General features: G+C 43.8%; 1 protein-coding gene across 5 annotated transcripts in view; it reads left to right on the top strand.

Annotated features, from left to right (window-relative positions):
- The window catches only part of PHF12 (PHD finger protein 12), a 38772-nt gene that overhangs the window by 3613 nt on the left and 11275 nt on the right, over nucleotides 1–23884 (top strand). For all 5 annotated transcript variants that reach the window (XR_011259770.1, XR_011259772.1, XR_011259771.1 and 2 more), the window contains exons 3-6: nucleotides 16865–16937; nucleotides 19512–19905; nucleotides 21113–21233; nucleotides 22431–22563. Coding sequence is in view for 2 of the 5 variants with exons in the window: in XM_069602966.1 (XP_069459067.1) it covers nucleotides 16865–16937; nucleotides 19512–19905; nucleotides 21113–21233; nucleotides 22431–22563 (721 nt within the window). In the remaining 3 variants the exon portion in view is untranslated. The remainder of the gene's footprint in view (nucleotides 1–16864; nucleotides 16938–19511; nucleotides 19906–21112; nucleotides 21234–22430; nucleotides 22564–23884) is intronic.

The following is a 23884-nucleotide window of genomic DNA, read 5'->3' as shown; positions in this document are numbered from 1 at the left end:
ACCTAACTCCTGAATCTTTGCACTAGATGAGTCCAAGTCTTGTCAAGTTGTAACAATTAACAGTTCTACTTTAGCTGGTAGGAGAGAGGGAGGTGCTTTTCCTTCTGTCTTTTTGAGATTCAGACTGTGCATTTCATTGACTACTTTTTGTTTTTAAGACCATGAATGGAAACTGGTAATCAGAGATTTGAGAATCCTAGTAAATGAGACAGCCCTTGTTTCACATCTCCAGTTTCCTCTTTGAAGATGCCTGTACTGAATGTAACATTGATGTATCTGAGTAGTTACAAAAATCACAAAACATTGTAGATACTGGTACAAAGGCAGGAAGCCTTCTTTCAAAGTGAGGTTTATCCCACTTTACTGCTTCCTACCCCACACTCTTTCTAGCCCAGGAGAAGTATTTCTTTAACTGTTTCAACCAGAGTAGTTAGGTCAAGCAGTTAATAGTGTCAGAAATTTTTGATTCCTGATTGTGCTCGGTAATTTGTCCCATTATCACTTATTTGTGTCATGTGAGAGTGAGTTTAGGAGGTGTGTCTGTTCTCTCTTGCTTCCCTTTTTATCTGGCTAAGACTGGATTATTTACATAAGCATAGTAATGATTTTCCTCTTGTACAGAATGTACAGAAGTGAAGATGGAGTTTTGCAAGCTCTGTAGGTCGTAATCGCAGTGCTGCTGTAGGTCTCCATTCAAAGCCCCGGGAGACAAGTCCTCTTGCAGTCTCTAGGGTGCCTGACCAGCTTATCTCACGGTGAACAGGATCTAGTAAAATGCTCCAGAAGTGATTTTAAGCAAACTTCACCTGCTGGACTTAGTGACATGGCCATAACCACAGGGGATTTTTCTAAGATAACCTACTGGAGGAATTGACTGGTCCAATAAGCTGTTTTAATTGTCTTTTCTCAGGGGCCAGTGCTGTGTATGAGGAACCTTTCTTCCCGATTAGACCGGGAGCCCTGTTTCTGGGTTTTCTCTGATAACCTTCTAGGTGAGGGAATGGATTGTCCTGTGCTCAGAATCCTGGACTCACTGAAGAATTGAACTTGAGGAGCTGATGTCTTCATATTTGTTTAAGTAATAGGGTAATCCATTTTATCCAAGTTTAACTGGTTTATCAGTTATTCAGAGTGGTGGTAAGGATTACTAAATTTGCCCTAGAGAACTAGAAAGAGGTGTTTTCAAGTGTTCCCTGATGAACCTGACCTTTATCATAATTGTTGAGCTTTCTGAAAATACTGATCTCCATGGACTGGTCCCTAAAAATTAGCCTTTAAAAAAAAGAAAAATTAGAGCTCTAGTTGCAGCTGACCCATCTTTCTGTTTGAGATGGATGGGATTGTTCTCAGGAGCAAAGTGAGTACCATAGGGCATCACTAGTGAGGCTGACTGGAACCTAAATAGTTCCTTCTGATTGCATTTTGCTGCAGACAGTCTGAGGGACCAGAACGGTCTGGTTGGAAGTGCATCTCCCTCGCAGACCTCAGCATGGTCGCTTCCCGTCAGACAGATTTCTGTAGCATTTGCCTCCGCATGTTATATTTGGAATTGTTGGCCGGCTTTCCTCTCTCTGGTGTTGGCAGCAAGATCCAAAACGAGGTTTTCGAAGAATGAGAGTAAAAAGGTCTCTGTGCACAGGCAAAACTAAGCTCAGCTTGGAGTTTTGCATATTTAATTTTCAGTGAGTCATAACAAGAAAGGTTTCACACACAGTAGAAAACTGCCTTGTAGAAAACCTATATACTGTTTGAACTTCTAAGGGGGTGATTTTTCTGCTTTTGTTGTCATTAGAATAGTATCAAGCAAGTGGTGAATTAAAATAATTTATTTTAGTGTTATCTTACAAATCTTTTGTTTCTGACATTCTGAGTACTCAGAAGCCTGGCACTGAAGAACTGGAGATGACAGCATCTGAACTCCCTCCGTTCTGCCCCCTCAGAGTAAAATGATTCAACAGTAAACAAACCTGGGACATCCCTGGAGATCCAGTGCTTAATATTGCTTCCCCTGCAGGGGATGTGGTTCAGTCCCTGGTGGGGGAACTAAGATCCCACATGCTGTGCAGAGTGGCTAAAAGATTTCTTTAAAAAACAACTCTAATTTGATTTTATGTTTATTTTATTTATTTTTGCATTTGCTGTGTTGTGTTAGAATCTGGATGTGTGGTATTTTTAAATGATCCACTCAGACATCGAGGTTCCACTAACATTTAACTTTAACTCAATTTCAATGTGCATGCTTTGTGAACTTTACTTTTTTTTAGATTTATTTCATTTATTTTTACCAAAGGTTTTGTAAACTTAACGTGGGGCTCAAGGGCCAATTCTAATGAAATGAGTGCTGTAGTTCAAAGATAACAGATAAACACTGTTTAAAAATATAAGGATAAAAAAAAGTAAATAAAAATATAAGGATAATACTTTTGGGATGAGTTGTTTACTCAGAAAATGTCGATCTTGTGCTGTTCTTTAAGGCTCTCAAAGTACTTTACAGATGGGCTCCACTAATACGTTAGGACTGTTTGAGGCCTTTGTAAATGAGTTATGTGGCACTGGGGTTTTTATGTTTGTTTGTTTGTCAACGTGTTTAAATGTGTAAAAGTCATATTTAGGTACTGCCTTCATTTTAATCTTGGGAGGTGAGATTCATCTTGGTCTTTTTAAAATTCTTAATCAAGTGTGTTTCCAAGAGAATTTTTTGAAAGCCAGATCATAAAGGCAAATAAATTTAATTTGAACTGAAGAGGAATTCAGATAGTCACTACTGTGTGTTGCATGAAACACTTTTTTATTAAGCTCTTGAGTAGAAGTACAAGTGGTACTCAAGACGGCTCAGTGAGTTTTCGGGGTTCACCCTTCTAAGATTTGTGAGTGCTTCCTTCTTTTTTATGGCTGCAAACGATTCTATGTATGAGTACTGTATTTTATATATGTATACACACACACCATATTTTTTAAGTCCATTCATCAGTTGATGGCTATTTGGGTTATTTCTTTTTGCTCTTGTGAATAATCATGCTATAGATACTTGAGTGCAAGCGTTCGCATGGACGTCTGTTTTCATTTCTCTTAGGTATATACCCAGGAGTAAAATCACTGGGTCGTATGGTAACTCTTGTATTTAACCTGTGAGGAACTGGCAGACTATGTTCCCAAGTGGCTGCATCATTTTGCATTGCCATCAGCACTGTGTGAGCACTCGTTTCGCTACATCCTTTACAGTGGTAGCTATTACTTGTCTTCTTGATAAAAGCCATCCTATGGGTATGACATGCTATCTCACTGTGGTTTTGATTTGCATTTGCCTGATGGCTGACAATATTGAACATCTTTTTGTGTGCTTTTTGATCATTTGTATATTTTCTTGGAAAAATGTCTATTCAGATCCTTTGTCTGATTTTGTTTGTATTTTTATTACTGAGTTGTAAGAGTTCTTTATGTGTTCTAGATACAAGTCCTTTGTCAGATATATGACTTGCAAGTGTTTTCTCCCATTCTGTGGGTTGTCTTTTCACTCCCCCATCTTCTTATTTTTTAATTTTCACTCTTATCTAGTAAAAGATGGTTGATTTAAGCACACTTTAATGTCTTTGCCTATGTTGTCTATGTTGAGACAGTAAGGAAAGGATTTTTCTTCATGAACTCAGGATGATGTGTCTCAGTAGAGGGAACCTTATAATGATTTGGTATGTTGCTATTTTAGCTTTTCTGGGTGACCACTCTTAGCAAAAAAGTAAAGCTAGAAGTTACCATGGAGGATGTATTAAAAAAAAATCTGTCACCTGTCTCCCACCAGCCACAATAGAAAGTTTCTGTGTACAGACACTTCTCATACATGGAGGGCCCTGGTTTAAGGAGGAAGATTTTAATCACCTCAGTTTGATAGGTAGCAGCCTTGGGGTGGACATAACTATAGGCAAATTAGTGAGCTTTTTGATCCCAGTTAACAAGAACAAAAAGTTGGTTCGAACCTTGCAGTGAACTCCTCACCGGTTTATATGTATTTTTATATCTAAGCCAGATAGCAGTAAACAGGGAGACAGCACGCAGAGACTGTTTGCTTGAAAGTTTTATGTAGGTTATAAAAGAAACCAGGAGGGGTGTTTGTTTTTTTTTTTTTTGTACCCTAGAAATGCAGGTGTCCTGCTTCTTAACAGAAACGGGTATATTTTTTCTTCTACAAGTTGCTAGCACAATAGTAAATAGATGAAGTTGATTGTTTTTTGTTTTGAGTTCTGGATAAGAGTTTTAAAATCCATCTCTGAGCTTTTGTGTCCCACCCCCAGTGCATAAACAGCAATTCCTTGGGTGTGTAGCTAAGCAGGCCAACCTGGTAGAAAATTCTGGTTGAGGTTATGATGGCATTTATTGTGATAATGCAGCACAGGCTCCTGGAAATGCATTCTAGTTTTAAAGTGCCAGAGTTTTAAGTAATTAGAGCGGGTGGGGTGGGGGTGGAGTTTGCCTTCCCCCCCTCCACTGCTCTTCCTTTGACTTAAAGCCCCTAGGAAGTACAGCATGGGCCAGCTGCATTGCCATTCAGTGAGTGACACTTCTGAGAGCACCTCTGCATAATGCTAGCCTCCCAAGGGACAGGACAGGAGTACAGCTGTCCCTCTGCCAGTTTCCTGCAAGAGGAGGACATTGTATTCAGTGCAAGTCCTAGACCAAATTTTAGAAAGGCACTTTGGTGTTGCGGATTTGTCACTGTGCCCAGGCTGCATGCACAGGTCGCTAGCTGACTGCCTTTCCCATGACTCGAGAACAGTTCAGAAGAATAAGAGGGTGACTCCTTTTTCTGCCTGCCATTTCCAGATATCAAATTCCTCATCCTTTAAGCCTTAATTTTTTTTTCCTAAATCTAGTCTCAACAAATAAGAATAAAGATGAAGTCTTTCTTTCTTTTTTTTTTTTTTTGCCTTTTTTGTTCTTTTTTCTAAAGATGAAGTTTTGTATGGGAGGCAAAAGACACTGAGGGATGTATTGGACACTGATAAAAGGAGGAATCGTTGATTTGACCCATCAGTGAAGAGGGGCTTGGCCGTTACACACAGCTGTTGTTGAATTCACAATAAGCAAATTCCAGGTATACCTTGCAGATGGATGACATTTTCTAAGTAATGAAAAACTTGACTCATTCGTTCAGAGAACTACACTCCTTTCCCTTTTGCAATCCTATACTCAGTGCTCACTAAACTAGTTAAAAACCGGAGACTGACCCATCTCCTCTGCTCACTGTTGCATAATACTTAGTGGTGTCACAAATGAAAGAGGTGCAAAGATAAACACTGGTTGGGTAACAGAAATGATGTCTGGGTTCTTTGAAGCGGATGGTACCTTTGTTAACACAAACACGGTGACCGTTCCTTTCTCCCTAATTATGTTTGCTTTCCCTATGTATTAGTAGCTTGGGTGTTTAATCTTTGCCCTTCTCCTATTTTCTGACAAATTATCCAGGGTATCTCCCAGGAAATGTTTCCTGGTCTTGAAAGGACAAAAGCCTTAGTTACGGGGTATAGAGTGTTAATCCCTGAACCTAATGTTGGTCTCTCTCACTGCTTTGGGCTTGTATAAGGCTATTTTTGAAATAAACTCAAGTGAGCAGGAGAGGGGCCTTCCCAGGTGGCTCAGTGGTGAAGGATCCGCCTGCCAGTGCAGGAGATGCAAGAGATGGAGGTTTGAGCCTGGGGTGGGGAAGATCGGCCAGAGAAGAAAATGGCAACCCACTCCAGTATTCTCTCCTGGGAAGTCCCATGGACAGAGGAGCCTGGAGGGCTGCAGTCCATGGGGTCGCAAAGAGCTGGACACGTCTGAATACAGCGCAGCACAAAACAGGAGAGGATTCTGTGGGATTTGAATTTATCCATAGGCCAAAGACATCACTGTACCTCCAGGCCAGGCAGGAGTGGGGGTGCCTCAGAATTGCTGGCAAGGTTAAATTCGAGGCAGCGCCAATACATTTTACAGGCTTTTATCCAGCTGTGATCCTCAGAAGGATGCTGGGTATTTGTTCCCCTGTCTGCATTTGTGCAAAGAACAGAGCAGAAAAGCTAATGAACTGCATGGAACTTTGAGTGAGTTTAGAAAAGTCCTGCATTACAAATTTGGGCAGTGTGGAGCTGCTCCTGTTCTTTCTACCAGCCATGGGCTCCTGCGATGAGCTGGGAGCTTTTTAATTCCCATGTTCACTAACTGTCAGAGTTCTCCTGATTCCTGGTTTTAACGAAGCTCTGAAAACACTAGGGAGAAACTCTACGGTGAACTTTCTCCACGAACAATCAGTTATTGGTCAAAATACATTGTGAATATTTTACTACGTGAATCTCATTAAATGTGTCTAAACCTGTAATATTTCATAGTCCTCTACCTGAGTTGGCCATATTTAACTTTCCTTGACCTTGCTTACCATTTTTATGAAAGACCATCTTAAATATAGGGAGAATTCTGTCAGTAATTTTGACCTTTGTTGATGCTGATATTGACATTGTTTTGCTCTATTATCTGTGTTTTGCTTTATCCCTCCTTGGTAGTCCTCTCAGTTTTGCCTGGCAGAGATGACAGTCATTTAACTCAAGGTAATTCTGACACCTGACTCCATGATATCAGACATCTTTGACTTTGGGCTGCAGTTTGTGGCATTGAAGTAAGAAAAATGTCTGCTGGTTATTTAAGTCACAGGAAAGAACTCCTGTCCAGGGCCTGTATGCTTGCTGCATGCAAGCTTTCCACAAGTCTTACAATTTGTGTGCACACTTTCAGGCCTTTAGGGTGATTGTTCTTTGGTTGGGGACCATCTGAGAGAACAGTGGGCAGAAAGGAAGAATCATGGCGCTGTCTCTGACAAGTGTGTTTAGCTCCTAAATAGGTCACCAGGGGTATAACTGGAAGGCTTCAGAAGCCCAAGTCAGCACTTAGCTGTGGCATCAAACCACGACAGCACAGTCTGACAGCGTGCCCAGGAGATTACTTCAGCCAGGCAGGGCGGGGAGCTTTGAGGTTTCTGAGTGAAACTGGGGGAGGGGCGAGCGGCAGAGTCAAAGAAGAGGGGAATAAGTCCTGTGCTGTTTCGGCCCAAATGGTAGCTTTATGCCGCCTCCTTCCTTTTTTTTTTTTTTTTTTTAAAGAAGACCCTGTCAGAGGAGAGTAAATGAAGCAGAAATCCTTCCTGGGGAAGAGCAGCTGGGCCATGGGTAGAAACCTGCTCTCCACATTTAGCTGGATTTCAAATAGTTGGTCTCCCTACATCTAAGATGTTACACTGTTTTCAGTTTTCCCAACCTTTATAGAATTTTAGGCCCAGTATCTGTAAGATGTGAACCGTTCCAGATTCCCTGAGCTGTGTTCACAAGAAGAGTATGGTCTGGCTATTTCCTTACTCTTGGTCGTCCACTGAAATTTGACCACAAAACAGTACCCAGTTTTCCATACCTTGGAGACTTTTATGGAATACACAGTTAAATTGTTCTACTTTCCCATGGAATGTTCCCTGAGACTATTAAAAAGTGACTGTTGAGGCCAGAATATTGACTCTTTTCTAAAACAAGTGGACTCCAGCATCCATCATTAGGTGAATGAATGAAGCCCATTTTTAAAATGTTTGCAGCCAGCTCATTTTCCATTGTAGAGAAGCCAGGATTGCAAGAACAGCCACACCAGTGATCAGGTCCTGTGGCACCGGGGCTTGGCTTGTAGAGAAGTTAGCAGAGGCAAACACCTGGTATAACTGTCGGTGGTCTGCCCCACCTCCTCCTTGCCCTGCACTACTTGTAATCCTCTTCTCCAGGTGTCCTTCACTGGGAGGATGGCCAGTGAAGCTCTACATAGAAGGCAATAAAATTGGGGGGCACAGTCAGCTAGTTTGAAAGGATTATATGCCTGTGGAAGTGACGCAACTAGCTAAGTTTCTCAATGGGGCGTTTGTAATGGTCTGGCACTGCATTGGCCTCCTTGTTAACACAGCCACTGAGGCTCTGCATGAAAAAACCAGCAGTGCGTGTACTTTTTATGTACTTTGTGGCATTAGCTGTATTTGAGTCAGTAGCTGGGATAAAGGAGAGGAAGAAATTAAGGTTTAGGGACCCCATGAACTTTCTCTCCACTTCATCTCTTCAGTATCCTTCAGTGTGGCCATCTTTCCTGCCTTTGAAAGGTAGGCCATCCATGAAGGGAAAAGCTAATGCCCACACAAGTGTCCAGGGGAAGCTTACTATTTCTTCTGACATTTAAATTTCATTAAGTTTTGTTCCTTCAAAATACAGACCAGTAAATTGAGGAATGATTAATACAGCTTTTAATTTAAACAGATGTTTTTAAATTAAACTTGAACCGTCACCTCTTAGCTTTTCCAGGACAGAAACTGATTTCAGTTTATAAAAGGCTTGTTTTCTATGCGGGTAGATGCCTTTGTAGATCAAGATGGCTGCTGGGAGGCTGAGACACGGCTATGGTCCTGTCAGCGATCCCGCTTTGACTAGTGCCGACACATCTCCTGAGCTGGCCAAGAGCAGCAGGGCTGGTCAGAGAGAAGAGGCCTGTTCTGAGCGTGTATTGTCTTCAGCAGTCGGTCTTGCACAATGCCGTTAAATATAAATGCAGGATTTTTATCTGGTAGTGGACCTCACGTGGATGGATGAGACCCGTGAACTGTGAAATTAAAAATCAGAACCGCTCAGTGCTATTGTTTGCTGGCTGAACACCCCCCACCACCACCACCCCAAAAAGGGGAGGGGACATACAGATGATGGGGAAGGGGGCTGCAGGCAGTGAAATCTTTCTAGTCTGATATTTTATTTCAACTGAAATGACCATTTGTGGGGCTGGAGAGCTTCTGATTCTTAGAGAGTGATGGGTTCTGACAGGAGGGACCCTAAGCAGTTCACTTGACTGACCTCTTTTAGAAGAGAACCGAGTGGAAGGCTGTGGTGTATTGTGTACAGAAAGGCTGTTTGAACAGTGTTCCTATGTGTATTACATAGAATATTTTGTCAGTCCAGGGAGAGAAAATGGAGTGTGTTCTTTAAGTATTTCTTCGTCCACCTGCTTCCTTTTGTCTTAAGACATACACCAAAGCTTTTAATTTGGTTAGGTGATATTTTCATGTCTCTCCGACTGCCTTTGGTTCAAGTTTTAAAATGTCAGTGTCACTTAGCTGGATGGACATTTGCAAGCCATACATCAGAAACAACATATTAAAAAAAAAAAAAAAAAGTCCAGAGCGCTATACCATTTTTAAATGCATGTTGTGATGCAAAAAAGAGATCTCTGAAATAAAAGGCAGTCTTTCTGCTTCCCTGTCTCCCTTCACCTCTCCCCTCCTCCCTTTGTTCTCTCGATCCCCTCCCCCTCTCCCTTCCAGTTCTATATTGAAAAACTGCTTGTGCTGGATGGATAATTAGCACAGAGCTATGGAGCAACAGGTCCCCCTGGTAGCGACTAAATCTGAAGTAAATGTTAATGTTGGGCAGGTTCACATGTGTTAATAGGCGAGGGAGATGAGTGAGGTTAGACTGGGATCAACCGCACTGGTATATGACTTGAAATAGATCCTCTTAATTAGAGAGCCAAGAACCATGACAACTACCAACATCTTCCACCTGCAGTGGTGAGCTGCAGCCTCATTAGTGAATGAGAGAGACATTCTAAATTAAAACCGGGCTTCTTCCATCCTTTAGCTGTAAGTTGGGATCACCTGGCTCTGGACTTTGAATCTTTGACCCAGCACAGGCATAACAGTTAGCTGAGGGGTGTATGTCTGTGGTTTTCTCAATAGACCAATCTAGACACCCTCTTCAGCAACAGAGGCACATCATTTGATTTGTTTGTGCTAGAGTCCCGCAGCAGAGGTTTAGGAGTTTTCGCTTGAAATAATTAATGTCTTTGAGAAGCCTTTTTTTTTTTTTTTTTAATTTTTGGCTGTGTTGGGTCTTCGTAGTTGCCCATGGGCTTCCTCTAGTTGCAGTGCACAGGCTTCTCACTGTGGTAGCTTTTCTTGTTGCAGAGCCCGGGCTCCAGGCACGTGGGATTCAGCAGTTGTAGCACACAGGCTTAGTTTTCCCGGACCAGGGATCAAACTGGTGCCCCCTGCGTTGCATGGCGGATTCTTAACCACTAGACTGCCAGGGAAGCCCCTTTGACCAGCTTTTTAATTGGTTTGTGTGCAGATGTTACTGTTAACAGTTTATAGGCCCTCTCAGGCCTCACAGAGAGCTACTCTGTGAGATGCATATCCTTCAGTTGTACAATCTCTGAAGATTTAAAGCTCCATTGTTGTGAAGTATTTTATAGCTTACAATGTCTTCAAGATCAGGTAGTAGTTAAAATAAATAGCAAGTTGAGGAGCAGTGAACAGTCGCTCTCTGGCCAATAATTGCAGTAATTGCTTTTTAACAAATGATCTGAAAGGAAACATCCATAGCCATGAAGATGGGAAGATATTCTGTAAGAGCGCCATGCCCCCAGGACACCCTTCTGTCCTGGGGAGAAGGGGCCTGTCTTCTAGCCCTGCTGGCCATATTCTTTGAAGCCAGAAAATAAAATAAAGATCCTTGGCCTGTGGTCTAAAGAGCTACCAGTTTTCCAAGACAAGCCAGCTCATGTACAGAACACTTTTCCAGGGCTCACCTTTCTTCCCAGGACTTAGTTCTCAGAAAGAACCTAAAAGTGGTTGGTGGACCACTGTATGCTTGGTGGACTTCAGTCTCTGTTCCCAGGGAAATGTCTCCACTCCCAGAACATTCCTTTATCAGGTAGGTCATCGCAATACCGAAATACACCTTCTTCTTCTAAAACTATAGTCTCAGGACTTCCCAGGCAGTCCAGTGGTTAAGACTCTGTGCTCCCATTTCAGGGGGCATGAGTTCGATCCCTGGTCAGGAAACTAAGATCCCACATGATCCCCGCCATGGCCAAAAAATAAAATTAAAAAAATAAATAAAACTAGTCTCATGAACACCTCAAGATCCTTAACTTCGTCACCTCTAGAAGCTCACTGGCTTAATTACCATTTGCTGGATAGCAGCTGTTGAGGTGTAGAAAGAATCAGGGAGGGGCCACTGTCACCTTCAGGTACAAAAGACCAAACTGCTGAGGCTCTGGGTTGTCTGGGATCCATCAATAGTTGAGTCTTACATAGGTCTATATGCCAAGAAGCAGTTTGTAGTTGATTGTGGTCTTGATACCATCTGTCCTTTTCACGTTGCCTCTCAACTGTGATCCTTGAGAGCGAGGACCGTTTCTGAAGTCTTGCCACTTAGTACATTGCTTAGCATAAGGGGGGAGAGTAGTGAGAGAGTTCAGTCATGTCCAACTCTTTGCAACCCTGTGAACTGTATGTAGCCCACCAGGCTCCTCTGTCCTTGGAATTTCCCAGGCAAGAATACTGGAGTGGGTTGCCATTTCCTCCTCCAGGGGATCTTCCCCACCCGGGGATGGAACGTGTGTCTCCTGTGTCTCCTGCATTGGCAGGTGGATTCTTTATCACTGCACTGCCTGGGGAGCATAACATGGTGTCCAGTAAATACTTGAGTAGGTGAATGACTCTGGTCTTCTCTCCCTAGAGGCTGAGTTTCTTGACGGGGCAGGTCATAACTGGTTTGCTTTGTGTCCTTCCTCCAGCATGGTGCCTCCAGTGTGGCATTGGTTAGGAAGCAGTGGGAACTCAATAAATGAAGACTAATGGAGAGGGAAATGTTTGACCTTGTGGTTGAGGAAATTACCGTGATGGATATTCCATTGTGTTCCCCAGAAATAAGAGAACTCACAAAGGTTCTTTAAAAACAGATTGGGCCCAAGATTTGGAAGAACCAGGAAGCTGATTTTGGTTCTCATTCTGCTGCTTTCTGACTATAGCTTTAGATAAATCAGTTTGGAGATACCTGTGTGATAGGAGTAAGAATTTTCAGTTTGATGGTGAAGATCAAATGTGAGCATCTGTGAAAACACTTTGTGAACCGTAATAAAGCAGATGTAAAATGAGATTCTCACTCCGCTGTTTCTAAGCATAGTGATTAGGAAGCACATTGATGTCTTTACAGGCGGCACTGGCTCATGGTAGTGTTTTTATGGTTTTTATTGCTGAGCAGCAGAAACTTTGATAATTTCAGCATTACCTGACTTTAACTTTTCATCATTTCCTTCTGTAGAGGATGGCCTTCAGCACCCTGTCTTCATTGATATACAGGATTGAGAGGAAGCTGGGATGGAACCATGTTCTTCTTGACAGGCGAATTATAATTTAAAGACTCTGGCATGCATATAATTGTTTCGAAGTTGCATGCTTAACTTGTGAAAACACTGTTCTAATGAGGGAAGGAGCTTTAAGATGGGTGGATGAGGCAGGGGAGTCCTAGGATGTGTGTGTGAGTGACCCCGAGGCTGCAGAATCTCCTTTCTCCCTGGAATCCTCTCTGTTGGCACTGTTTCTGATACAGAACAAAACTAGTCTGCTTGCAAAACAGCATCTTCAGCACTAGTTTCTAAGCCCATTACCCTACCCCAGTGGCAGCCTGTCTTTCCTTGAGCCATTTCATGAATCTTTGTCTAGATGTCTGAGTTGAAAAACCGCCTTCTAAGGACTTCCCTGGCTGTCCAGTGGTTAAGATTCCACATTTCCAGTGCAGAGGGCGCTTATTCAACCCCTGGTCAGGGAGCTAAAGATCCTACATGACATGTGGCACGGCCAAAAAAAAAGCTTTTTATAAAAACTGCCTTCCAAATAGCTTGAAAGGAATTGCTCAAAGCAAAGAGGAAAGAATCATCATCATGAGAAAGCTTGGTGGGTGATTCCTGTTTTCCAGCCACTACTGTGATGGTCATTTTCAAGAAACACAGACCTTCCTTCCCTATTCATCCTATTTGGATATTACTGCCTTCTCTCAAGAGACCATATTTTCAAATTTATTTCAAGATGCAAGTTCTGTCTCTAAGAAAGCAGCAAAGCCTCACTTTTTTAAATGTCTATATGCATCCTGGAGACAACACTCTGACTTTCCTGCATGACTCCCTAAACTTGCAGGCCTCATCCCACACTTCAGGGCAGACAAGGGGAGCCCATGGCCATAATCTAGGATTCTGAGAAATGTTCTTAAGCATGATATCTCTAAAAGTGATCCTTTAGAAGCCAGCCAGGAGCTACTTTTGAGAGCTGCTTAGTATGGATTTTAAGCATTTTACCCCTGTGTTAAGAAAGGTAAATCAAATTGTGTAAAGAGGATTTAAGTAGGATGTTTCTGTATGAAGTTTAGGCTTGCAGGTATGGACTTTGATTCTGATATCTTCTTATTGTTTTGTGACAGAAAACATGAGTAATTTCATGTGTGATTTAACTACCAAAATAAGTATCTACCCAACCACATTGCCTCATCTCATCTCCTGACTTTGGCCAGGGGGCAGTTACATTCCCTCTTAGAAGCCCATTCATTTTGTGTTCCCCAGTTCTTTAAAGCTTTGTTGTGTACCTGCTGAGTGCCAGACATTATGCAGAGTATGGCAATACAAAGGTAACTGAGGCAGAGAGCGGGATTCGGGTCCTTGAGAGTTCAGTACATAGTGTGGCCCAGAAGGGCCATAAAGGATCATGGGCTGTCAGAGGAGACTTCCTGGAGATGATGCCTGACTTGAGCTCCAGAAGATAAGGAGTTCACCAGATGAAGGATTGGAGGGAGGCTCAGCTTTTGTGGTTGTGGGTAGCAGCTCTGGCATGAGCAGAGAGAGACACAGGGTTGAGAAACAGTGTGGGCTGTGTAGGGAGCCACCAGACTAATGGAGCTGGGGAAGGGGCAGGTTCCTGGCCTGCAGTACTGAGGAGCTTGAACTTTATCCTTTTGGTTGGAGGGCGATATGGAAGGGCTTTTAATTAGGAGACTGGCATGATCAGAATTGTGGCAGAATTATTTTGCCAGCAGGGTTAGACATAGATTGAGGAAGGCAAGAAGAGCATCCAGGGGGGCATTCACATCTTGGTAAAAAAAATCTAAGCCACTGCCACCTTGCCTCACCCTTGCCTGCTTTACATGTTTGGTGTAGGTTATCTTGATACAAAACACAAAGCCAGTAGGCAGATGAAAAGAAATGATGAAAAACAGAATCAGAAATGACAGCCCTTTCAGGGTTAATTTTAATATGACAGCTGCTGAAGCATAGCAGAGTCTGTAGGCCTTTGCAAATTATACACATGCATTTCATTAGTTTGGATATGGCCTGTGAGGAAATACATTGGAGAGAACTAGGGGAGACTTTACAGGTGACATTCACGTGTGATCCTCTAGGGCTCGAAGGCCTGTCTCAGTAGGCCAGTGTGCCTCCTTTTTTCTGCTTCCTGGTAAGGATCCTCCTGAGATTCCACTAGGGAAACTGAATAGGAAGCAGTGAGCTGTGAGGGCTCGGTGGACATCCTGACATGTATGCTTAGGGCTCCAGGGATGTGTTGACAAAGCAGGAGCTAGGAAAATTTGTCAAGCTAAATGCTTTTTAGGTAAAAGGGTAAAGCAGCCTAGCATTAAGGCCTAGGACTTAAGGAAGAGTCCTTATATATCCACAGCATATATATATATATATATATATATATATATAAAATAATTTGTTTTTAGCATTTTTCATATATTATGGAAAAAAAAAGTCCTCCACACCATTCTAAGTTGGTGAATCCCAGGAGCCAAATGTAGGAATTTCTTAAGCATAAATGTAACCTTATTCTGTATAGCAGTGGTTTTCAAACTTGGGTGTTGAGCAGAATCACCTGGAGAGCTTGTTAAACACATTGCTGAGGCTGTCTCAGAATTTCTAATTCAGTAGACCTGGAGTAAGGGCTCAGAATTTGTGTTTCTTTTTAATTTTTTAATTGAATTATAGTTAATTTACAATGTTGTGTTTCAAGTGTATGCAAAGTGATTCAGTTATACATACATACACACACAGGTTCTTTTTCGTTATAGGTTATTGCAAGATACTGAGTATAGTTCCCATCACTATACAGTAGGTCCTTGCTGTTTACCTACTTTATATTTAGCAGTGTATGTATGTTAATCACAAAATCTTAATTTATCTTCCCCCCACCCTACCCTCCTCCACTGCTATCCCCTTTGGTAACCATAAATTTGCTATGCAAGTATTTTTTCTAAGTAAGTTATTTGTGTCATTTTTTAGATTCCACACATAAGTGAGAAATGACGATTTGTCATTCTCTGACTTCACTGAGCTGCAAGTGGTGTTTATTGTTTTTTATGGCTGAGTAATATTCCATTGTTTATGTATACCATATCTTCCTTACACATTCATCTGTCGATGAACATTTAGGTTGCTTCTATATCTTGGTTCTGGTAGATAGCACTGCTGTGAACATTGGGGAGCATGTATCTTTTTGGACAGAAGTTTTATTTCTAGTAAGTTCCCAGATGGTGCTGATGCTACTTGTCTGGAGACCACACTTTGGGAACCACTGCTGTAGAGACATGATAGATGTGACCCTCCTAAGAATTTAATAAAGTTTCCTATGATTCTTATAAACCTTAATGGAAATCAGTGATCTGGAGAATCAGTAAGACCAGCCCTCCACAGCTATAATTTTGATTCAGTATTGACTTTGACTACTGTTGATGCAGCCTCTCTATTGTAAAGATAGAGGGAAGGAGATCCAGTCCTTGTCTTGATTCCTCTGATAAAAGAAGTAAGAGCACTGTCACACGAGGGAAAGCATAAGAAGGATGTCTTAGTAGTCTGGGAAGAGTGCGTGGAGGAGTTGTGTGCTCAGTTACCTATCACTGGTAGCAAACTACCCCAACACTCAGTGGCTTAAAGCAGAACCTAGTTATTCTCTCTCACAACTTTGCATGTTGACTAGGCTCAGCAGGGTGGTTTTTCTGTTCAGCTGTTATCTGGGACTGTGGTTATTTGGAGGCTCAGCTGAGTTGGCATGATCCAGGATGACTCAGGGATGTAGCAATAGTCGGTGCTGGCTGTTGACTTGGAGCTGATGGGAGTGCCTGAAGTCTCCTCTGTGTGACCTCTCAGCATGAGAGCAAGGCTCTGAGATGGAATATTCCAAGTGTGTAAAAATGGAATCTATAGGGCTCTTCAGACCCAGTCATGGAAGTTCCTACCTTGTCACCTCTGCTGCATTCTATTGGTCAGAACAAGTCACAAGAGAGAATGCGTCAGTGATCCAGTGGTTAGGACTCCACACTTTTACTGTTGAGGGCGTGGGTTCAATCCCTGCCCCAGCTGGGGAACTGGGATCCTGCAAGCCGCGAGGTGTGGTCAGAAAAAGACAAGGCAATTCCAGAGGAAGGAGATGGACTGCTTCAGGGTGGAAGGGTAGCAGAGAATTTGTAGCCATCTTTCATCTACTATAGGCTGATTGAGGCAGGCCCTGCTGGGTGAATAGGGTTTTGATAGGCATAGCTTTCAGGGGGAAGAATTTTAGAGGAAGAAATAGCAAGTCTTCAATTTAACTAGGGGGAAAAGTTCCCAGAAAGGGCCTGGGAAGATGGAAGGGGACCCTGTGAAAGACGGCTTTGAACAGCAGGTGGAAGATTGTGGACTTCCACTGGCTGACTTTGAAAAGGCAGTGGAGAACCTCTCTCCCCGTGATTTTATTAGCATGGTGCAGAGTTTGGAAATGACTCTTCAATACTCCAGACCAATTAATTATATCTTTCCCTGTCAGTCCAGTGTTCATAGCTCTGGGTTTGGCATCTCTTTCTAAGATGTGGGAAGGGATGCTTACCCCTTAGGTTACTCTAAATGGGGCCAAGTAAGCATTTTGAAGGATAAGAGATGTATAACTGCACAATGCAAGTTGAGCACCATGCGGCATTGCGCCGTGGCACTGGCGGGTGAGCTGCTTAGCTGTCCGCTTGTCTTTCCGCAGCAACCCTCCACTGAGTGAAGAGATGTTGCCCCCTGGGGAGTGGATGTGCCACCGGTGCACCGTTCGCCGAAAGGTAAGAATGCTGCTGTCTGAAGGCTTCGCTCCAAATGCCAGATCCAGACCGCTGATAACGGAGGCCACAACGGCCTGGCCCTGAAGGCGTTTTCGTCCCTTCTTATCTCTTCCAGCCCCAAATCACCCTCACACGCCCTGTGATGACTGTTTAGAATCCAGTAGGGCCTAAAATCCAAACATGGGCTGCTGAAATGGGCTGAAGAGGTGTGTTAATTTACTGAGACATGTTCATTCACTAGTGACAGGGGTAGTCTGGTCTTCTTGTAGACCTCTTGATAACTGGCCTGAACATAGTGGCAGCTGTATCCATGGCGAAAGGGGCTGAAGAAGGCTACCCCTGCAGCTTGATAGAAAAAGGATTCCCCTCACCTCGAGGCAAATAAGTCACTGGTCCCCAGAGGCTTGGCCAGGTGTGGGGGGTGGAGAGCACTTTGACCCACTTGGACCCCAGGTTGTCTAACCTCTCTTCAGCTCCCCTTCCCTCAGTTTTGATAATTTAGTACTGGCTTTGAGAACATAATTTTCTATGTTGAGAACTCCTGTGGGGTTCAAAAGCTAAACGCTCCCTTATCAAAAAAGGAAGTAAGTGTGCTTCCACCCAGATAGTGAGACCCAATCCTCAAATGACAGACTGTGGATTAGAATTTGTATGTGAATTGTAAACCATCCGCTGCCCTACCCCCGCACTAATCATACACCAAGCAACTGTCCTTTGTTGTGACATCACATCTTTTCCTGGCCCCTCAACATGATGTCACAATGAATGATGACTTCCTTTGTTGCAGAAACAGGATGAGATGATTAAGAGATTGTGGTTTATGTGTGTAACAGTTTTTAGCCTTTAAGAAGAAAGTTAACAATTAGGCGGACACTTTTTCAATGTGTGCATAGAGTTCCTATTAAAAAGTAAGCCAAGGCCAAGTCAATCGCCCTACCAGAGCAGTGGTTTGATTTCTCTTGATATCCACAAAGCAGGTGTCCTCCAGCTTGTCCTGCTCCCAGGATCTCTGCCTGTGTGTCCCCAACTAGATTAGAATGGGGCTAGTTAGAAACATCTGTCAGCCAAGAGGCCGTTCAGAAACTTGCCGCTCAAAGAAACTGAACTGGACAGGGTTGGGAGCTACTGTGGCAGAAGAGACGAAGCCAGGAAAAGGGGGTGAAGAAGAGGAGCTAACGTTGTTTTGGCGCTCATCATAGCTGGCTGTTCTACATGTGTTTCATTTAATCCATACAGCCCACTATGAGTGCTGGTGCTATTATCTCCATTTTTAAAAGGAAGAAACTGAGGTTCACAATTGTAGAACTTACCCAAGTACTCAAAAGAATTGACTGAACCAGGTTTTGAACCCCAAACTTTCTGACTCCAAGCTCTATTACTTCTTCAACAATTTAAACAGAACTACTTGCGGGGGATTATACTATAGTATGCCTTTTTCTGTATGGTGTGCTTTTCCCACAATGCCACTCCCTGCTCTCAAGTGGACCTCTGTGTCTACCCATGCCATATCTGCCTTCTGCACCACCACCACCTCCCAGCCTTCTGGCCTCCCTTGGGTACAGTGAAGGGGGTTGAAATGGCCTCTTGTGGACCTCACCAACCTCTCATGTTCACGTCTCACTCCTAGTGGAGGCTAGATAGTCCCCCCATCTCAGAGCCATCCCTTTCATGTATCCGAAGCTCTTTGTCACAACCAAATCCCTGAGAGGAGGAGGAGAAAGGTTTTACTAGTCTCACTTCACACATAGAGGAATTCCTGCCCTCCAGCCAGAATCACCTAAGGTCATAGGAATCAGTGGCAGAACTGGGACAAGATCCCAGGTCTCCTGGCTGGACCCCATTGCTAAACTTCACTCTGCTTGGACCCTTGGAGGAAAATGTATTGTCAGTCATTCAGTCCTGCTCTGTGCACTTAGTCTTTTCCCTGTCCCCACCTTTCCATTCAAAAAGTGTCACTTTCAGAGTTGTAGTTAAACTGGAGACATGAAAGCCACCATTCTTGGACACCATGATTGCTGGGTCACTCTGCTCTGCACGCCACCCTTTCACCTTGTTGTGGTTGCCTTGCAAGCCAGCACCCAACATCCCTGGATAGGGAGTTCGGCTTGCCCGTTTTACTTTTTACCTCTGCTTCTACAGACTTTTCTTTATTTTGAGCAAAGTTCTTAACAACCCTTCAGGACACTCCCAAGGCAAACAGCAGTGTTCTCTGTCCTTGATTCCCTGAGTTGTTCTCAGTGTTCTCACTTAGTCTGAGTTTATTCTCACTGCTTTAACTTTTTAATCCCTTTACCCCCACCTTGTGTGGAGACACTGTGTATCATATGATGTGTGGTTTGTTTCTGACTTTGGTGCTTTCTGATTGCCTGCCCCCATGGTTTTGCCAGCTGTAGTTTAGTTCAGCCGTAGTTTGGTCAACTTTCACAGACCAGTGTTCCAAGTCCACAGGTGGGAGAGTCTGTAATAGTAAGAGGCCTTCACGGTTTTGGTGAGTGGTCTAGCAGGACTCATAGCATCCATCGCTTTCTGTTTTGTGATACTCTATGTGATGGGCCCGCCTGTTCACTTGCACAGAAACGAGAGCAGAAGAAGGAGCTGGGCCATGTCAATGGACTGGTGGACAAATCTGGCAAACGGACTACATCCCCCAGCAGTGACACTGACTTGTTGGACAGATCAGCTAGCAAAACTGAACTCAAGGCCATTGCCCATGCCCGGATCCTGGAAAGGAGAGCCAGCCGACCTGGCACGCCCACATCCAACGCCAGCACGGAGACCCCCACCTCTGAGCAGAATGACGTCGACGAGGACATCATTGATGTGGATGAAGAGCCAGTGGCCGCAGAGCCGGACTACGTGCAGCCCCAGCTGAGGCGGCCCTTTGAGCTGCTGATCGCTGCCGCCATGGAGCGGAACCCCACCCAGTTCCAGCTGCCCAATGAGCTGACGTGCACCACTGCACTGCCAGGTCAGCCAGACCGCCTTATCCCCCCAGCCCGCTTCCACAGGGGCTGCCATCCACCCGGGAGGCTGTGCAGCCTGGGGGTCCGCTGTCTGGGCAGCCACTGTCTCAAGTTCCTGTTTTGGTTTGTGGAAGGATCTTAGAAGGCTCACATGCTTACTCAGTTTTCTAATTTCCACCCTTCCCAGTATCACTTTAAACGGAGCGGGGGGCGGGCGGTGTGGAATACATACACATAGTTCAAAACTCAAAAAATGTAAGAATTTCAATAAAACATTTCCCACCTGTCCCTGTCCGCCGTTGCCCAGTTTCCACCTTCCTTCATAGATAACCACTGTTTGGTTCTTATGTAGCTCTTAGAAGCCAATACAGATGTTTATCATTTTCCCCTTAAATAGCATACTTACATATATCTTTCCATACTAATGTTGACATTCCTCAGTTTTCTTAATGGTTGCATAATAACACATTATATAAACTAATTTCCTATTAATGGACATCCTGGTTGTTCCTAACCTTTTGTTAGGAACAACAAATGGTATTTCAACAAATAATTTTGTAAATATATCACTGTATACAAGCGAGTGTATGGAGGATAAATTACTAATATTAGAATTGCTGGGTCAAAACTATGCAACTATGCACTTATAGTCTTGATGGATATTATAAATTGTCCTCCATTCCCTTTTTTAAAAAAATTTGTAATTAAGTCATGGCTTCTCCTTGATATCAAAAAACATTCTTCCATAGAAAGTGAAATCGGCAGGCATAGGAAGCCTGCTGGTCAGTAGGATACATACAGAATTGTAGCTTTTCTGCTTTCTGTTAAAATGAGGTAAAATTACAGTCTTTTCCTCAGGCACCTGTGCAGAATTTGTTGACCATTTGACCTGGGTCTTTGTGTTTCTTAACTTGCCAGGATCTAACCTAGGCTGCTGACCACTTAATGTTTGCAAAACACTGAGGATGTATTTCTGTCACAGAACAAGGAACTCGTGATCATGGTTCTGACTTACGTCTCCCTTCTCCTGCTTTTTCTTTTTCTCACTGGAAACCAGCCCGGGAGAGGGAGGGCCCTCAGAAAGAGATCTGTGTCCAGGCCATGGCACATGCTTGTACTCACATCGGTTCCTCTGACTTACTCTTGTTTCCATACCCCAGACTAGGAGCTCTGCCTCCAGAGAACGTTTAGCACCACCAGTTTCTCTTCCAGGTTCCAGCAAGAGGAGAAGAAAGGAGGAAACCACAGGGAAAAACGTTAAGAAAACACAGCACGAGTTAGATCACAATGGTCTTGTTCCCTTACCGGTCAAAGTCTGCTTCACGTGTAACAGGTATTTTTCTTCCCTAGCAGAGGGCTCGTCCTCATATTCAGCAAGTGTTTTTTCTCTCTTTTATCACCTCTTCCAAACCATGTATGTTAAATAGAGGTAACCCGTAATCTGGTGGTATGAGTACAAAGAGACTGAGTGACTAATTGACCAGAGCCTGGAGTGTTCTAGAAAAGAAATCCTTGAACAGTCACAGTGCAGCAGTACCATAAACCATGTTGATAGAGGCTTGAGCGAGAGGAGTTGGACTTAAAATGAAGCATGGGATATTTAGACTAGCTAGCAGGAAGAACTCTGGCCAGCCAAGACACACATCCCTGAGAGAAAGGCTAATAATTTTTGAAGCGCTAAAGATGAATTTTAAAATAGTACAAGTATCCATCCTAGCTGGCATGCATCAGACTGGATGACTTCCAAAAGCCTCTAGGCTGCCCCAGTTGTAGCTTCCCCGGGACACTGGTTTCCTTCAAATAAGATCTCCGCAGTGACAGGAACCAGCTGCCTCAGTCACTGAAGCTGGGCTTGCTGGCTTGGGTGTGTGAGAAAGGCAGGATAGCAAGAGAAAATAGCTCTTAATGAGAAGTGTTCCACAGGACCAGACCCACACTGCGGCTCCGGTGCAACCTCAGGACTCCTGAAGTATCGGGACTGCTGGGGCATCATAGGTGCAAATCATAACTCGTATTTGCTTGCATGCCCTCCCTCAAACTGTGCTGACATGAGTACATAGCAAAAGCATTTTCACAGTACAGTGCTCTCTGGTTGTCAGTTTTGCTGAGTGCTTAATGTAGCAGAGAAATCCTTTCCTCTTGTAGTGTGAGACTCTGGAAAAGTTGCTAGTGATTTTTTTTTTTTTTTTAACTGAGGTAATTGGTTTCTGTTAAGGAGTAGAAAGATCAGAGCAGGGTTGGCGGTCTTCCCCAGTAGGTACTGAGCGTTGATCATTCCTGCTCCGACAGCCACTTAAGCTCTACTCCAAATGAGCATTCACTTCTCTGCATTCCTCTTAGAAGAGTGATGAGAAGCCCAGTGGTGGGTCCCAGCTTTATCCATCTTCCTAATGGTGAATGGCACTGAATTACTGGGGAGGAGAGTGTGGAAGAACACGGCTAGGATTAAGGAAGGGAAGCCGTCCCACAGGGCAGAGTTCGTGTGAATTCTCTCACCTTGCCATATTAATGGCCTACCTCTCTCTTGCAGGAGTTGTCGCGTGGCCCCTCTCATCCAGTGTGACTATTGCCCCCTCCTGTTTCACATGGACTGCCTCGAGCCCCCGCTCACTGCCATGCCCCTGGGCAGGTGGATGTGTCCGAATCACATCGAACATGTGGTGGTAAGCACAGCAGTGTCCGTTGGTCCTGTGTGGGCACAGCCAGGGTATGGACCCCTTGTGTGGGAAGCATAGTACTGTCAGCCTTGTACCAGAATTCACTCCAGTCTCTGAGGTGCTGGTTCCTGCAGACCATCCTACTCACTTCTCGTTACTGTCACCTGCCTCCTTGGCCATGCGTTTTGCCTTTTCCCACAATGCCTTGTTTCAATGGCACGGGCAGACTTAGGCCACTAGCACTTGATTGTTCATGAATAATTTCTTCTGTAATGAGTTAAGCAATTGGTGTTACAGCCCTCAAAAGGGTGTATATTAGATCCAGCCTTATGCAAATCAATGCTTTTCCATATTTTCTTTTTCTTAATTTATTTTTAATTGGAAGATAATTGCTTTACAATGTTGTGATGGTTTCTGCTGTACAACAACGTGAATCAGCCGCAAGTCTCCCATATTTCCTTGCTGCCTGTTTTTAGAGGGAACAAACTAAGAAAGTTCTGAAATACTTACAGCACCGCAGGTAACTGCCCAGTAACTTTGGAGAAGTGAAGAATTGACCCAGATAACTAACGGTATTCCAGACAGTCATTTATTGAGCACCTAACCTGTCCTACACACCACACGACGAGGCCCTTGCCCTTCTCTTCCTTTGTCAAAGCTGTGGAATGAATGAATGGTATGAGATGCTATTATCTTATCTCCCAGGAGACTTGGTTACATTTTCCAGACTGCTTCCCGGGGCCAGACTAGAACTGTAATTTCCTATCTCTGCTAGAGGGTTAGGACATCTCCTAATCAGCACGGTCCCTCAGAAGGCTGAATGAGAGAGGGCCTCAGGCAGAGCAACTCTCTCATAAGATCAGCCTCTCCAGGTTCAAAGGGTAATTGCATAAGGCATCACCGTATCAAATGGTGATAACCGTGGAATGACTGCTGGCCTTCCGCACACCGGTGCTCTCCGCTCTGCGCTAAGAGGAACTTCAGTTATAGACTTGCTCATAAGGGAGAAAGGGCGTGCTTGGCCCTCTTCACTTCACTCATGCACCTCAGAAGGGTTATGCAGGAGGAAGCCTCTCTCCAAGGCTCAGTGTGAGTGTCTCGTTTTCCCTCCTGCTGAACTAGAAGAAAAATAGTCATGAGCAGACTACCCAAATGTGAATCTGTAAGAGCAGCCTTTCAGCAGATGAAGAGCTATTAATTGGGTGATTGTTTATTAGCCGCATAGGGAGTTTTCCTAATTTACTAATTAGGAAGCTGCCACATAGATCTTTTCTTTTAATTAAAGTATGGAGGACCAGACATAGAAAAGGAAAAGAGGCATAGTTGT

This window comes from Ovis canadensis, chromosome 11 (assembly GCF_042477335.2).
Source record: "Ovis canadensis isolate MfBH-ARS-UI-01 breed Bighorn chromosome 11, ARS-UI_OviCan_v2, whole genome shotgun sequence".
In the NCBI taxonomy this organism is placed as follows: Eukaryota; Metazoa; Chordata; class Mammalia; order Artiodactyla; family Bovidae; genus Ovis; species Ovis canadensis.
Note: the sequence above shows the minus strand (reverse complement) of the source record. Positions and strands in the feature narration are given on the sequence as shown.